Here is a 17,499-nt window from a genome sequence, read left to right as displayed (position 1 = left end):
TTTTCCTACAGCTCTCACTTTGAATCCATCCCATCTGTGCATTTCTCTCTTTATATATATATATATATATATATATATATATATATATATATTTTCCCTCTGCGGCTGTTTTGATTATTTGTCTTTGCCCTTATGGCTTTTTGTTTTTCAGTCTCCCTTGCTGGGGACTGCTGTTGGATTATGAGCTGTAGGCCCTTAAAATGGCATGGATAAAAAGCATGCTTGAGCTTGAGAGTGCGTGTGCCTCTCTCCTATTTTCTATCCTATTATGCAACTATCACCTGCTGCGATTGTGTATTTATCACTTAATGCTGTGAAATTGTATCATTCCTTGTGTGTGTGTGTGTGTGAGATGTGTCCCAAAAAGAGAGAAGTGTGTGGACATTTGTTTGTGCGGTGCTGTCGCAGGCTGTGGTTTTGCGGGTTTGTGTGAGCAAAATGCGCCATAATAAATGAATCAAAGTGTAATGACAAGTGAGCACATTCTTGCTTTGCTTCTAGGTGGCTGTAAAGATCATAGATAAGACACAGCTCAACTCCTCCAGTTTGCAAAAGGTGAGTTACCTCGCTTTCTTTCTCTCTCGCTACAGACACACACACTCCCAGCACAGAATTTAAACCTCAGTCCTTCTCATCCCTTTTCTCAGAAGTCATTTTAAGCCACTCTCCCTGCCCCAAGTGTCTTTTTCTCTCGTTCTCCCTCGCTCTCTCTGGCTTTCTGAAGTGGTCTAGTTTTCGGAGAGAGTTTTAATTACAGGAAACAAGCTGCAATTACTTCCTTTGATCGTGGCAGGGTGGGGTCTGTCCACTTACACGCACACACTGTCTAACCATGTATACGTGCACACTGAACGCACAAACCAACCACTCCACAGACATATATATAACATAGAGTATATACTTCTATAAACGCCGATGCACAGATGATAAGGAAATGTAAAGACGAAGGGAAAAGGTCACACGGAAGTTGGAACAGGAATTGGCAGGGAATGCTAGTTAAAATAAGCTATCATATCTTGAAGTGGCTTTTTCTTTTTCTTTCTTTTTCTTTTTTAAACATTGATTTATATAAAGGCCGAACTAAGAATACGTCAGTCTGAAGTCTCAAGTTTCTAAATCTAAAAAAAAAAAAAGCCAAGCAGTTTTAGTTTCATTCAGCATAAGATTTAAATATGTTTGCTGTGGACTATATAATGTGGCAGATTAGTACACGTTTGCACTCCAGTGCAGTGTGGCTCATTTATCTGTTTTATTTGGGTTATCAGACAGTTAATACAAGTTAGTTTGTTTTGCAATCCAAACTAAGAGGCTGTATTTTTGTGTATTTTTTTTCTAGCTACAGAGCACACAATAGGTGCAACAGTGTAGCCGCTTTCATGTTAACATAAGCATAAACTCAGCTTTAATGTTTTGATGTCGTTTTTAGATTACGCTCAAGGACAGCAGTCTTTGAAGAAGGTAACACTTGTAACAAAGCAATAAATATTTTACACTGAGATGCTGCTTTAGTGGTGCATTTAGGGCTGTTGGTAACTTTAATAGTTCCTGGTTTGCACAGTTTTTGTATGGATAAATAGTTAATGTGCCCATAAAGTGCTCAGTCGGCCTCGCTTGACCTTATCTGCTGACTCAGAAGAAATATAATGAGCAGGGAGCAGAGCATCTTTACACCCTTTCCTGATATGAAATATGCAATGTTTTATACTACATGCATGATTTAACACTACAGTCTAATACATGGGCTCAGAACCTTTTAAAATTTGGGGTCTGTATTTTGATATTTGGCTATTGTGGTTATTAAAAAGGCCATACTCCCTTTATGCAGTTATGGGAATGCAGCTTATTACAGCTTATAAACTGTGCCTCTGTAAACTATCATTTACTGTTGGGTTCTGATTAATTTTGTGTCTCTGTTGGTCATAATGATTGATTATTGAAGTGCCACATGGAAAGAGAACACAATCTCTCATTTTGGAGAAGCTTATGAATAGATACTGCTGCTGCACGATGCTGGAGGCATGTAATAAACTCACATGAAAGACTTTGAGAAACATCTGGAACCAGCAGCTGTTAAAACGATCAATTTGGCCGTGCCGAAACAGACAGAAGTGTTATTGGGTCTGATCTAGAAAGATTACGGTTCTAACTTCAACAGAAAAGTTATTGAGCTGATATGTTCAGATGTTACCTGCAGGAAGTGCTTGTCTAGAAAACGCTAAATAGTCGCCTTTAACTCATTTTTGTTCAATTATGCAATTCTAAATTTTACCAGGCTTTAGATTGGTAGCTGAATTACTTTGATCTCTGTTGGTATATCATCACTAACTGTTTTTGTTTTCCTTCCTGCTCTTGAACAGGAAGTGAGTGGTTGTGTGTCAGTGTCAATTTACCCACCACAAACAGAGACTCTGGAGTCTTTGTAATCATACAGAAATTACAATACTGGCGTTTGTTTTCGCTCCCTGTCATTTGGAGCAAATGCACATAATCAAGTGATAGACATTTACACTGGAGAAATGACCGTATAAATGAGTGTCACAACAAGAACAACTCCCTCTGCAGTCTGATGGCGTGCTTGACGGTCTGTCTCGTTTCTCACAGCTCTTCCGGGAGGTGAGGATCATGAAGATGTTGAATCATCCCAACATAGGTGAGTCACCCTGAAACATGAGGTTCAAGTGTGTCGTCACTTGCTGGGAGCCAGTGTTTTTAAGGCCATGTAGCCAGATAATATTAATCCTGCTATTTGATTTTGGTTTTTTACCCCTTTTTACTTTCATTCTTGCTCTTTGCTCTGCTTCTCCCTTTGTTCTCTTCTTATTTCCTTGCCCCATCACTCCCTCCTCCTCCATTCCTCTTGCTTTGCCTTTCTCTTTTCACCTGCAGTCAAGCTCTTTGAGGTGATAGAAACAGAGAAGACTTTGTACCTGGTAATGGAGTACGCTAGTGGAGGTAAGTGTGTGTCACTGTGAAATGATTCCCCCTAAAAGTTGTCATTCTGTGATAGATCATAAGTAAACGAAAAAATAAAAATAAAAAGACCTTTATAAGCAAGATCATTTGCAAAGAGCTTTATTATTGATAAATTTGCTGAAAATGAATGCCACTGTAAATGTTATTATAATAATCTATTTATGTTATTGACTCAACGTGATGACCAGATTTTATTTATTTATTTTTTTCTCCTGAAAACATGAAATTGGAAAATATTAGCAGACTGCTTGTTGGTACTGCTGTTGTATCATTATCAGTCAAGTCTGTAATAAAACAGAGTATCAGTAATAAACTCCTAAAGGACAACGTTCAGTTCAGTACTCCTCTGACCCTTTATTCTGGAGGCAGGTATCCAGTTCTAGCACTAAATCTGCTCTCCTCCTCTTTCTGTCGTCTCCCAGGAGAGGTCTTTGATTACTTGGTGGCTCATGGCAGGATGAAGGAGAAGGAAGCCCGTGCCAAATTCAGACAGGTGTGTTGGGTTGAAAACTGCTTCTTTTTTCCCCTCCTTTCACAGAAACTAGTCCAACTTTGTATGCGTCGTATGTTTCAAGCCAGTTTGGACTGATATTAAGAGTGTACAGTTTGTACTAAGTCTTGCATCACTAGCTCTATCTCGAAATTGCTTTTTGGATGAACTCCTAATGAAGAGCTCACTGTTTGAACCTCTCCGTCCTGTCATCCCTCCTCTCCCCTGCTTCTCCCTGTTCCCTCTCTCTCGCTCACTTTGTCACTCTCCAGATTGTGTCAGCTGTGCAGTATTGCCATCAGAAGTGTATAGTACACAGAGACCTCAAGGTGAGAACACACTCGAAGGCATTATTGAATTAGAGTTGGTGTCAAAGCAACCTCCTCCCCTCTCCGCACCTCCACATTTAATCTTCATACAATTGGCTCTTTGAGCTGAAATCCCACCTCCACAAACGAGTCACCCAGACGATATACACAAAGTCTGTTAAACGCAAACATGCATTGTATACATTTCTCCTCCTATGTCATCTTTTTGTTGTTTATTGTATTTTTTTTCTTTCTGCCAGTTCATCTTAGATTATCCCAAAAACCAAAGCGCACAATATGCACACACAGATCCAAGGCCTCTGGGTCAGTTTGGTTCATAGTATTATTCAGAGTTGTAAATCCTCTTATTGCCCCACCAGACAGACCTGTAGTCAACACATTATCATGATTAATGGGACAGAAACCTCCTATTTCAAAGTTGTTTCTAGTCTATTTTGGGGGTTTTTAATGAAATTTTAACAGCTTTTAGCAAGGTCATGGATTTCCTACGGATAACAGTTACTAATGGTTGTCATTTAAAACACACACACACACACACACACACACACACAATAAAAGGCAGGCTGAGAAGTAAGCCGTTTCTGGTTGAGACAGAAGGATTATCATAATGCTTGCCTTCCTTCACATTAACACAATCACTGTTGATCTGAGGGTTGTAAAATAAAATAAAAATCAGGCACAGGCTTATTTCTAAGAAGTGCTCCAAAAGGGTGGCTGTAGACCTGCTGGTATCACCCGTTTTTGTCCATAAGAAAGCTGGTTGGCAAGGTTGTAAACATGTTGATCTTAGACCCTCATACTTAGATTGACCTACTTTTAGAGCCAGCCTCAAGTGGCCACAAGATGAACTGCAGGCTTAGGCACTAATGCCATGGCTTCATTTTTCAGGTCTGTTGTTTGGTCTTACACTGAGAGCAAATTTTGATGAGTGTGCATTTAAAATGACCCCATTTGAGTGCCAAGAATTTAAAAAAATAAATAAACGAATACTGTATCGTTGATGTCATGCTCTACTGTATCTCTGCTTCTTTTCATGAGAGATAATAAGGTTGATGTGGATGACTAATAGGTAATTAATATCAACAACAAATCATTAAAAACCTGTGATGTTCCTTTATTTATTTTTTTAGCTCAGAGGTTAGAGATGATGTCAGTATTGTATTTAATGTGTGCATGCACACTCTCACACACTCAAACGCACAGAAGCTGCAAAGTATTCAGAGCAAGTGAAAAGGAGAGCGGACCTGTTGCTAGGCAACCCCAGCCTCCTTGCTCACTGGTTCACTTCAAGCTTAAAGATACAAACACGCAGGAAAAAACTGTGGTCTCTCACGTTTACCCATTGTGCGCTGCTTGAACGGCACAGACGATTCCTGTGAAAGCTCTCTTTCCCACACAGCTGTTTATTTTAACCCAAAGAAAAGTGTTTTAGAAATCCATCTGTACCATGAATGTGCTGCCTACAAAGCCATTTGCATGTCAGATCATGTTACGTTTGATGCCAAGCTAGTCAGTTTCTTAATTTCACTTTGTCAACAGCTCAGATTTATACTTTTTGTGCCTCTGATCTCTGATCTGATGAGCCCACAAAGCAGATCTTAAGTGTTTTTCATTTTTTGGCACATTTGGTATGGCGTGGTTTCTTTCCTCCTCCTGTATTTTGAACATAGTAAATGTCCCTTCTTCTGACCTCTCTCCTTGCCGTTTACCTGCAGGCAGAGAACTTGCTGCTGGACGCAGACATGAACATCAAAATAGCCGACTTTGGCTTCAGTAATGAATTTACTCTGGGGAACAAGCTGGACACGTTCTGTGGCTCTCCGCCGTACGCTGCTCCAGAGCTCTTCCAGGGCAAGAAGTACGACGGGCCTGAGGTGGATGTCTGGAGCCTCGGAGTGATCCTCTACACACTGGTCAGCGGCTCGCTGCCCTTCGATGGACAAAACCTCAAGGTCGGAAGGATGAGTGTGTGTATGTGTGTGTGCACGCATTACATAAGTGGAAGTCTGTATTCTGTGGGTGGTTGTAGTATTTGTCATGCTGGTTTCTGTTCCCTCTTCCTGCAGAATGCAGAAATTGAACTCTAGAATGGGTGAAAGTTATTATCTCTCTGCCTGTATTGACTTTCCAAATTTGCGTTAGTTGATGATGTGTGTTCAGTGTTTAAAGAGAGGAGATTTAATGTTTTCTATGAACTGCTTTTGCTACCAATCATTCACACCACCTATCACACTGTGCATTCAGTCAGTACCCACATGACTCATTCTGGAAGTGCAGACACATTTTGGGTGGGCGATATGACATTGAATGTGATGGTATTGATATTAAAATGCCAGAGAAATATAATATAGGCTTACTGAGCATGCCTTTTGCTCTACCTCCTTTTGAGTTTTATGAAAATGCAGTGCTTGACAGAATAAGCACATTCATTACAGCTGTGTTAACAAGCGTAACTACGTGCATTAACCTGCTCCGTGTCTGAGCACATGAAAGTTGATAAATGAGCTGAACGGTGGTGATTTAAAAAAACGTTAAATTGCGATGTTACTCTGTGCCTGGGATCTGGAAGTGCATTCTGGTATTAAAGCTAAAGTAGAAATACCCACAAGTCGGTGAATTTCATTTAATGCTTATATCACCCACGTCCTCTGCTGCAGCTCTGATTGAATCAGAGCTTTTTGAAATGCTAACCAGCTTATATGAATATGGTTCCTGTTTAATAAAACTGTAATTCATTTGTAAGCATAGATAATGTTTAGCTTGGCTACGTGGAGCCATATCTGATTGAGGTAGGGGAATACTGATGAGATTTCCTCTTCACTCGCATCATAAAATGTTTAATCTTTACATAAACCTTTGGATGTTTAGTTGCTTTGTTTTGGCCAAATTTATTTTCAAAGAAAGCTGTGTGTGTGTTTAAAATTGCTGATTGTTTGCGCTTACTGTTGACTTTTCATATACCTGTCCATCTCCAGGAACTGAGAGAGCGCGTGCTACGTGGTAAATACAGGATTCCTTTCTATATGTCCACCGACTGTGAGAACCTGCTCAAAAAGTTCCTCATCCTGAACCCTTCAAAAAGAGGCAGCCTCGAGGTATAACGCACAGCAGTGCCACACGCACATACACAAGTCACAATTCAGTTACTGCATTTGTTTCGTTATAAATGAAATGATCATTTCAGACACCTAAATGTAACTGCATGAATCCTACAGGTGTTTTGAATGTAGCTCGTTGCTAAGAATGATGTTTACAGCCCATATAAGACTGTAAAGTTAGACTTGCTTCATCAGCTATATGTGAGTTTGTTGCTGAGGTGCAAAGTGCTTTTTAAAGACTTAGTAAATACCTGTTAAGAGTAATTTAATTTGGTTGCGTTGAATGTGGATGGAAGGTAACTTGCTCGGATGAAAAATATTACTAAGGTGACAGGGAGGGGGGAAGTGTTGCTGCTTGCATTGGCTTGTCATGTTGTAGATTTTCCTTTTAATAGCGTATGTAGTTATTCCCGATCCTTGATTGGTCGTGCTAAAGCAACCCCATAAATTCAGTTTAATGTATTTAAAAATGAGTCATGTGCCTGTTCGTTTAAACCCACTTAAGATTGTACGCACTTGTTTCAATCGGCAAAGTGCATCTCGCTCAAACAATGAATGTACAGTCTAATCTGCTTTAAGAAGCCAGTGGATCAATAACTCTTAACTGAAACCTGCTGTGATTGCGCTCAGCTTTTATCAGACATACAGTCTTTATATAATGTCCATTTTCATCAGCATGGACTCTGCAGCGTATAAGCGATATTGTGGGCTTCATCCTTAAAGTCTAAATGCTTCTGCCAGTGTAGTATCTGAATTGTGACACCGTTAGTTGCCCAGGAGAAAAGTCTCGGTGAACTACTACTACTCTGTTCATCTTTCATCCTTCCCCACACTCCTTTCTGCCCATTTGTCCTTTTTGCCAACTCATGCCTCCCTTTATCTGTTTGTTTGGCTTGCTACCAGCAGCAGATAATGAGAGACCGGTGGATGAATGTGGGCTATGAGGAAGAGGAACTCAAACCCTACATCGAACCTCAGCCAGATTATAAGGACCCCAGGAGGACAGGTAGGCAAGAAAAAAAAAAAAAAAGACTCTCTAAACCCCTTTTTCTTCATCACACACAGCCACACCTAAGCCTGTATACATTCTCTCTTTCTCTTCTTCTTCTTTTTTAATCTTTAGGAGATATATAAAGTTCACCATTCTATTTATAACATGGTTTTACTGTATGTGCAGACATCATGCTGCAGATGGGATTCTCTCAGGAGGAGATCCAGGACTCGCTGGTGAACCAGAAGTACAACGACGTGATGGCCACATACCTGCTTCTGGACTATAGGAACTCTGAGGTTACTCAGGTTTTTTTTAAATGCATGCTTCACCCAGCAATACCAGAGTCATAATAACTATGCAAGGTACTGTTTGTCAGAGCTGAGCTGTCCTTTATGAAGAAGTGACTCTATCTTTATATCTTTATATTTTTTTTTGTACTTTCCAGTTTCTTTCTCTTTCTCTCTCGTATTAAGACGTCTGTTTTGGTTTTTCCCTCAGCTTGATGAAGGTGGCATCAAACCTCGGCCCGGAAGTGATGTAAGCAACATAAATGCTCCCTCCCCGCTTCATAAGGTATAATGAGAACACATAATGTCTTCAGCTAGCGCTTAATGAGGTTTCCCCAACTCCAGCAAGCGACACAGATACACTCACTTGACCGCACACATGTAACAAAGGCTCTTTACTTTGATGTTTGAGGTTCTTAATTACACACATAGGTCATGACTTCTACATTAAACTATCCCGTTGTGTATTTAAGCATGTTAAATGCTGCTCTGACTTTTGTGTATCTTTTCCCTCTTTAAGGTACAGCGCAGCGTGTCATCCAACCAGAAGCCTCAGAACCGCCGAACCACCGACCAGGGTGAGATTGGTGTGTGTTGAAGGGGAACGGGAACACTGGAGACATAGTTGTAGTTGTGTTGTAGACATGGAAGCTCAAGACGAGGACAAGATTTAGGCTGGAATAAAGGTTAACAAGGAGAATGAACAAGGAAGAGAAGGTTAAGCGAAGGAAGTAGAAGAGTGAGTGCATGAGTAGAGGGTTTGCTATGACTGCTTCTTGTTTGATTAAAGTAAAAAAGGAAGTGACAAACCAGCAGACAAAGCAGAAAAAAGGTCCAAGGTTCAAGCCTATTAAGTCCTGGTCTGACGCACTGTCTTCCTTTTTTTTCCAGGCTCCTCCTACTCCAAAAGGGGAGGTCAGACAGACAACCGGTCAGCAGGGGAGGATTCTGGGAGGAAGGGTTCATCAGGCAGCTCCACCACCAAGGTGCCGGCCAGTCCTCTGGCCTCGTCCGACCGCAAGAAGAGTGCCACACCCTCCACCGTGAGACCTAATACCCATACTGCTGATATATTTGCATTTAAGCCGTATCAAAAACACAAAGGGTTGTATTTGCGTCATCGCTTGGTACACACACAAATTCCCAAACATGCGCACAAGTCACAAGTAACTGCTGCGTCTGCAGAGCTGTAATTTTTGCCCTTTATTGTATGCTGTCATCAGCCATAATTACTCACATGCTGTGGTCCAAAGATCAAAATAATTCCTAGTTAATTATCAAACTAAATAAAAACAAGTGGCCTTTAAACCATGAACATCTTAACTGCTCTGTGAAAGTGAAACTGTGCGGGTGTGGAGCTGTTACACTGCCGTGCTATGTAGTTGCTTTTACATTAGAAGATAGTTAGATAAGGCCTTTATCTTTAAGTTATATACACCCAAAACGTCTCACCAGGGGTGAGAGCAGCGTCCACAAACTTGGTGAAAAACTTGATGTTTCACAGCCTTGTGCCGGGCTCAGGCCTCCGAGAACGAGAGCTCAGAAGCTCGTCTTTCCGGTTACTCACACAACCCTGAACAAAGAGAACATGCATTCCACAGCACATCCGCCCGCATTGGTTACGTCTTCGTTCATTTAATGACATAAGCACGTGTCACATGCCTTAAGTGCTTCACCCGCTCTCATCTGCTCAGTTGGCATCAATTGGCAGAACCCTGAGGGAGTCTTATAACCTTAACATCTGACACAGGAAGTGCCTGACAGGGATCTGTATTTGACGCCTACCATCAAACATTAAACTAAAACGTAACTGTAAAGGTCGAGTGTGCATATGAAAAATATTTTAGGAAATTTCATGTCCAACCGTTTTGGTTTAAAGCCCCTGGACAGACCTCTTGGTAGGACTGTGTGGGTGTTTAAAAACTTTGCTCGATTGACTTCTCTCTTGAGGTTTGTTGCACCTGTCAGCTCGACACGCCTTTAGACATTTATTATTAATTTATCTGTGGGCTTTGGTGACATAACAGATATGTATTATAGCTCTGCCCAACCTCAAACTGTGCGGAGCTTAACTGTCATTCTAATGGAAAGTGCACGCGTGGGAGTGGAGAGGTTTCAAATGACTATTCAAGCATAGCAAGGTGAAAATGAATTGGGTTTTTTTTTTCTTTATTGTGTCATTCACAGATCATTTGGACAAGGGTGCATAAAAATTAATTTGATCCGGGAAATTCTCTTGAGTGCTAATTACGGAAAGATTTCATTCATATTAGGTTGTTTAAGCTGCTTGTCCTTTTTTCATTGAGAAGTTGCTGAAAGGCTGTTCCCTGGATACCTTGGTGGGGTCATCAACCCTTACTCAAACCTTTGTCCCTTTTTTCTAACATTTCTGTTTTGATGCTCCTCCTTTTCAGAATAGCATCCTGTCCACCGGTACCGGCCGCAGTCGGAATTCTCCTCTGACCGACAGAGCCACTCTTGACCAGAGCATTCAGAACGGCAAAGACAGGTACACAAACGCACGCACACTAAATACACACACAGAATTACAAATGAGAGAAGACAAGGGCAAACACAGCCACTCAGACGTTCTCACAGGCACTCTTTCTCGTCATTCAAAGCCCAACTAGTTGCTTTGAGGCAGCGCCTCTTCTTCACTCATATACACATAATACAAACACACACTCACCATGGTTTGTGAATGAAGCAGTCCCACAGCTGTCTCGGTGACTGAATCCCAGACCTTGGCTGGTACTCTCCAGAGCTCTGCCAGCTGGCTCAGGGAGGCCCGCAGCCTTCCCCCAGGGTGGGGTGAGCTCTGCTGGACATGGAAATTGGGCTCTCTCGGGAATTTAGGCCAAACCTCCAGAAGATTACAGATTACTCGTGATGGCCTGATGGAGGCCGGGAGAAAGCCCCGACGTGCAAGCGCATCCAAGTGTGCAGGTTTACGTACTCGATCTTCAAACTCTATTTTCTCTTCAGCTAGAAAAAATAAAATAAAAACGCACAATAGAAGTGTCATATGGATGTGACACCTATAAGTCCCTCCAGAGTCCCTTCAGGTGTTACACCCATGCTGCACCAAGATAAAAGAAGGTGCAGAAGTGACATTAATCCTATAAAATCCCAGATGGCTAAAAGCAGCATTTAAGTTAAATAATCGACTAGTCCCCATTTTCTTTAGCCTTAAGTCAAGCTTCCATCTTTTTTCCCCCTCCTTGTTCACTGGAATGAGCTACTGTGGAGTTTTATGGCGTATTCCCCCTATTTTCCACTTTCTAATTTCTCATTTTAAACTTTCTGCGTGTGATTCATCCTCCCGGCTCTCCTCTCATCCTCAATCCCCTTTCGGTTTTTAAAAGAACGGTCCAAATCTTGTTGCCCTCTGACGGTTCTGCGCGCGCTAACTTCTGGTGTCAAGCAGCTCATAATACATCCCTGCATACAGCTATACGCACATCACTCATGCTTAACCCAGCCATGTGCTTTGTGGGCTTTTTCATGAGCATTAAACATAAAACCAAACCATAATCCCTACTAGGACGCAGCATTCATGGTCATGGTTCATACGGCTTTGTTTACCTGTTCATGTGTCCGTCTCAAATGACCCCATTGTTCCCAACGTGGCGAACCACCTACAGTATGGCAGATTCAGTTGAACCCAAGTAAAGGCTGTAAAATCAAGTCTCCTCTTCGTTCACTGTTGGAAACGGTCATTTGAGACAGCATTGCTTTTTTAGTACTGTGGGTCTGTTAACTATGGTAGGCTCTGCTAACTCAGTGGTTGTCATCTGCTTTGATTTTAAAGTTACTTTATTTGATCATCACTAATGCTTTGAAGTTTGGGCTTTTATACTTGTTATACCCTACCCACACCACCCCCTCTCTCTTTTTCCCTCCTTTCTGTCCTTTTCTAATTTCCTTAATTTGGCTTCTTTTATCTGCTGCTGAGCCTCCCTCTGGAGTCGCTCACATTTTCTTGGCACCTCCTTCCTTTGCTTTATTCCAGCTTCCTTTTTTCCCCCTCTTCTTGTCCTTATATTAATCTTTCTTCTTATTTCTTTCTTTTCCTCCCCTCTCTCTAAGGAGATTAGAGACTTGTGATGGAATATTAACTCTTAGTGGCACTATATGGTCCCCGCATTCACCTCCTAATAGGCTTACATATGCACAAATACATCCACTCACATGCAGAGAGGCGGCTGGGCATGCACAAATTTCAACACGAGTCATACACGCTCACACTCACTACACACTGGGTTATCCAGTTAATATTTTCCATCACCAGCCATGCTAATCCCTGTGTTTCTCTCAACTGTGTGTTTGTTTTCTGTGTAAATGTCCCTCTTTCTCTCACTGTTCATTCTTCCACACTCTTGATATCTCTTGTCTCTCCACGGTACCACTCTCCGCTGTCCCTTACACTCTGTGTGTGTGTCTGTTTTTTCTCTTGTGCATGTGGATAAAGTCAAGTTAACGCCGTCGGTAATGTGCAGAGCTTTGTAGGCCGTAGCAGCCTCCTGATTAGCAGAGGGTTCAGGAAGTACTCAGCATTTTGTTTGTTTTTGTTTGTTTGTTTGTTTTCTTAAGTAATTCATAAGATATGTCAGTTGTGCAACTTTGTAGATGATAAAATAGATGGAAAAAGTTTGGATTGTTTACATTTGAGGAGGTATGTGAAAGTGGTAAGTCAGGAACTGCAAGCTCTGATCTCCTACCCAGCTGGTTTACTGTAAGAAACTAAACTTGTTAACGTGTCATTTGCTGGAATCTGCATTTTTGGCATGACTGTTTGCAAAGGAAACGGTTTGTTGTCAGATTTGACTTAATATAGCACATTTTGCTTCTATCAGTAGTATTTATTTTGAAAATGTAACGAAAGAAATTTGTCCTAAAAGAGGCAACAAAGCACATTTATCCACTGATGGGGGAACTTAACAGGAAAAATATCGTTTGTTATTTTACTGTGTACATAAAGGACGTCGAGTTTTTGTGTGTTTTTCTTTTTTCCCCAGTCATGTATACACGTAAGTGAAATTTGGCCGATCTCTGCTGAACGCTCTGTTCAGAGGTTTTGTCAGGTTGACGTCTGTGTTGAACTCACAGATGCACGAGTGCAGGTGGTCAGAACGGACTTTGGGGCATTGCGCTAAAGATAGAAACTACATTACACTAAAGCCTCGCGTTGTCATGGAGGGAAGATCTGGCAGATTTTATACCTAAATGAAGGCACGGATGGTTGTTTTATTTATCTCTTTAATTTATAGGCAAAACTTTGTTTTTACTGTGTGTTTATTGACTTTATCCACATAATTTGACTTTCTGCTGTGCTGTGCTGTGTGTGAGTGTGTGAGAGATAAGAAGCTGGTCTCTTGTGCTCTGCCCTCTGTGTCACGTACATTTTTATATGTAAAGATAAAGGGACAGGCAGCCTTTTGAATGTGGTTTCACAATGAAGCAATGTTCACAGCAACGCACTGGCCCTCCTCCTTTGTTCCAGTTCTTCTGCTGTGTGTCTGTGTGTGTGTGTGTGTTTTCTGTCGCTCTTTGTTTCTACTTCCTCTGTTCTTCCTCTTGTGTCCTGTTTTCTCTGCTCTTCTCTCCCTCCTCCAGTCTTCCCCCTCCCCCCTCCCCCCTTACAGTGTATGATAAGTGCTGCTTCTAACCATACTCCACTTCACCTCCCTGCCCACCTACACACAAACCCCGCCCGGTGTGCTTGTGTTTTGTTTTTGTTTTTTGGGGTGGATGTTTGATTGTGTCTCTGTTTGGCGTGCCTGTCCTGTCTTACTCACGTTTGTGGGTGTGTTTGCATATACACGTACGTGTGTGTGTGTGTGTGTTGGGCGGGGCACTCCTCCTCCTCTTCCTCCCCGTCCTTCCTCTCAGCCTAAACACTCCGGGTTCCCGCGCCTCCACTGCCTCAGCCGCTGCCGTCCTCTCCTCCTCCTCCTCCTCATCCTCGCGTCCCCGCCACCACAAGTCCCTGTCCTCCTCCAATCATCCATGCCCCTCTGACCTGCACGCACCACGGCCCAGGCAAGTCTCTCACACTCTGTTTGTCTTTCACACACACACACCTCTCTGCTCAGATCATCATCTTTCCTGCAATGGACACAAAAGAAAAAGAAGAGATGAAGACAGGATAAAGTGATTTACCCCAAGCACACTAAGAAAAGTCCTCAGATTGTGTTACACCTGCTCATCTACACTAAATGCAGAATTGATTAAAAGCTTCTAAAAATATGACTAAATGCAGCTGATTACAGGACCAAACATCACAAAACAGTAAAGTGTACAGTAATCAGAAAAAAAAATCCTCTTTTTCTTATGATGGATATCCTGCATAAAGCTTACGGTCACTGTATAACTTCATGGTAGAGCTGGGCGATAGAACGATAACGATATGTATTGCGAAATAACTTTTTCTTGATAGAAAAATTAAACTATTGCGATAGACCTCGTCTCTCTCTTGCTCTCTTAAAAAAATAGAAAAAGAAAAGAGGAACAGCCAATCCAAATTAAGTAGCGCAGAGCCGAACCAATCACAACCGCAGCGTCACGTCACGTGACTTGTTACGTACAGCACAAGTGCCAAGCCGCACATGTGTAGTTGTTTGGGAAGCAGCCAGCCGCCGTGCCGCCCCGGTAATGGAGGAAATTAGTGTGCTGACTAGAGAGCGTGGGTGACCAGGTTACCGAAGAGAAAACAGATGATGGTTCCAATGCCGGAGAGATTGTCGAACGGAAGGGCCGTAGAAGTTCCGTAGTGCGAAGGTATTTCGTAGTGATGTGTCGGTCGCGAACGAAATGGCTCTTAGAGCCGGATCTTTGACGTGAACGACGCGAGCCGGCTCCTTATCGCGAGCCGTGGGGTTTTTTTCTTTCTTTCTCTCACCCTCTCTCTCGCACTTTTTTTTCCGCTTCACTCCGCACGGGAGCCTTGTGCTTTGCGCTGGGAAGAGGGGGGAGGGGCGGTAGTTACACTCGCAGTAGCACAGGAACAGAGCAGTAGGGAGAGAGAGAGAGAAAGACAGCCAGGGACAACAACGTCACATTAGAAAGGTATAGTAATCATCCACAACTATTTTCAGTTGCGGATGATAAAGGATTGAGAAAGTTCAGAAAGCTATACAACAAGGAGAGATTGAAAATTTCCTTTTAGTTCTCAGTTTATTTGATATTGACAAAAGTTAGTCAATTTTGTCTGTTCTTCTGTAAAACAAACTAAGATTTATTTTTAGAATTAATATTTTGTTTCTAAGTGGAATTGACAATTTAGTAGTCTGTTTTGTATGTTCTATTTTGAAACTTAAACGCTTTAGCGGCTGCCTTTTGTGTAGTTTGCAATATTTGCCTTTGTTTATCTGAAAAAGTCTCATGTTCCTTAAGTACATCTACCCTGTTGAACTTATTATGGGAAATAAATATTAAAATCAAGACAAGCTGCTGATTATTTCACATTTTACTTGTGAGCAACGGCACATCTAAATCTTACAAATATAGTTATTTGGCTTATATCGTGATATATATCGTTATCGCCTGAAATGAAAAAAACATATCGTGATATGAAAAAATCTTATATCGCCCAGCTCTACTTCATGGTAACAATTATTTCCCCCCCATGACGAAGCAGAACTGTGAAGAAACGTGCAGCAGCAAACACACTAAGTAACACTGCCATATTGGAGGCTCTGCTGCTGCTATTCTTGCTGTGATATGCACTGTCTGCATGTATACATTCTCCACTATAACATCACCATAGTGAGATGGTCAACATTTCTAAGGCTTGCAATCATAGGCTCACCAGTTACTTAGCAACGGCCAGGAAGTACATCGTGGAGCTCAGAAAAGCTGCACAATTGTGGAGATGTTGACATAGCTCGTCTTTGGCCAGTCACTCACATTCAAAGCTCTCATCTATCAGTGGAGACATAACTGAGCAGGCAGGATTTGAGAACAAGATGAGCAGGTTCATTTTTTATTTTTTAAGCTGTCCTGTACCTCTGACAGGCCAGAGCTGTTTTTCTACTTGTTTTTGTTTCCTCGCAGCATAAACCATCTGCGGACTAACAAGAATTATGTCTATACTCAAAAGCCTTAATAGATTGCATAAGAATCTTGGTTTGATAATCCTACACCTATTTTCTCAGTCCAGCGTGTAAAATAGAAAAGCTGAAGGAGCGGACAATCCCTGTGTTGTGTCATTTAGAGGAAATAAAAGAGAATGTGCAGTTGCTCTGGGGAGAACCAGACAAATTACAGATGTAGCTGTGTTACTTTCTGTTTATGTGAAAACACCTTTGTGTTATCTGTTGCATGTCTTCTATAGGTATTTTCCATTTGTCCCCGATTTGATATTATGGCACACATTGTGTTTGTTGATGAGGGTTTTCCCCGGCTGGTAGAAATGCTTTTCAGCTCTGTTTGTGGGAATTTATCCACCTTTAAGGTTTCCCAGCCTCAGTGTTTTGTTCCCAAAGGCTCTTTGAGGAAGATTTTCCCCTCATACAGTCTCACTCTGATATATGTAATCCTCCCTCAGTTATGAGTTTGCCTGGGAAAACCCCATTTTCATCTATTAAGCATTAACTGTGCTCTGACATTGTTTCTGTGAGTCAGTGAAATGGAGTAATGACCCGAGGATCCTACTGGTCGTGTGTGTGTGTGTGAAATGCCTGTGTGTATATTTGCCATCTGTGTGTTTGTCTATATATGTTGCTCTGTTGGCTAGCTCCCCTGCTTCACAGTGTTTGTTTCACGGGCTACTTTAACATTTTTGGGCTTTAGTTCAGACAGCTCTCTCACAGAACAAGGTGGAAGGACTGCATGTGTTCCTCAGCTACCTTAAATACAGTCTGCAGACCCTCCAGCCATTTTTGTGATAGCTTTCGACCCTTTTTTAAAACAAAAAAAGAAGACCGCTAAATGTCTGACTGATTCCACCCATGCACGTGTTAAGGTGGCCCTTTTTGGCTGTATGTGGTTTTGTCTGCTCTATGTTGAAGTCTTGTTCTGTTGCATGCGTCGTTCAGCAGTCAGCTTGGGCTGTTCAGAACCTGGTTGGGAACGCTGGAGAGAAGGTACCGCTTCAACACGTAGACTGTACCCTGAGTGATGATTAGGCACCTTTTTTTTCCAGAACATAATCTGTACCCTTAACTCACATCCATTCCTGTTTGATACATCTAGTCTGAAATCTTTCTGAATGACGTGTTCATAACAGTACTGCCATAAAGCAGGTTGGTGCTGAAATGTATATAGGGTAGGTGCAGACTACAATATGACCCTGAACCACCTTAGAATAAGCCTTTTCTCCACTACT

At 41.8% G+C, this 17,499-nt stretch overlaps 1 protein-coding gene across 9 annotated transcripts in view; it reads left to right on the top strand.

The window, feature by feature from the left end:
- The window catches only part of mark2b (MAP/microtubule affinity-regulating kinase 2b), a 50,691-nt gene that overhangs the window by 22,742 nt on the left and 10,450 nt on the right, over positions 1–17,499 (top strand). For 4 of the 9 annotated variants that reach the window (XM_063470169.1, XM_063470166.1, XM_063470168.1 and 1 more), the window contains exons 3-16: positions 502–555; positions 2,602–2,650; positions 2,887–2,952; positions 3,396–3,466; positions 3,736–3,792; positions 5,508–5,744; positions 6,768–6,887; positions 7,794–7,896; positions 8,068–8,180; positions 8,383–8,457; positions 8,692–8,749; positions 9,063–9,214; positions 10,586–10,680; positions 14,064–14,213. In XM_063470169.1, the coding sequence (XP_063326239.1) occupies positions 502–555; positions 2,602–2,650; positions 2,887–2,952; positions 3,396–3,466; positions 3,736–3,792; positions 5,508–5,744; positions 6,768–6,887; positions 7,794–7,896; positions 8,068–8,180; positions 8,383–8,457; positions 8,692–8,749; positions 9,063–9,214; positions 10,586–10,680; positions 14,064–14,213 (1,400 nt within the window). Of the gene's footprint in view, positions 1–501; positions 556–2,601; positions 2,651–2,886; positions 2,953–3,395; positions 3,467–3,735; positions 3,793–5,507; positions 5,745–6,767; positions 6,888–7,793; positions 7,897–8,067; positions 8,181–8,382; positions 8,458–8,691; positions 8,750–9,062; positions 9,215–10,585; positions 10,681–14,063; positions 14,214–17,209; positions 17,258–17,499 lie in introns of all 9 variants that reach the window. The other 5 variants (XM_063470165.1, XM_063470167.1, XM_063470170.1 and 2 more) reach the window with 5 other exon arrangements.

This window comes from Pelmatolapia mariae, linkage group LG3_W (assembly GCF_036321145.2).
Source record: "Pelmatolapia mariae isolate MD_Pm_ZW linkage group LG3_W, Pm_UMD_F_2, whole genome shotgun sequence".
NCBI lineage: Eukaryota > Metazoa > Chordata > Actinopteri > Cichliformes > Cichlidae > Pelmatolapia > Pelmatolapia mariae.
Note: the sequence above shows the minus strand (reverse complement) of the source record. Positions and strands in the feature narration are given on the sequence as shown.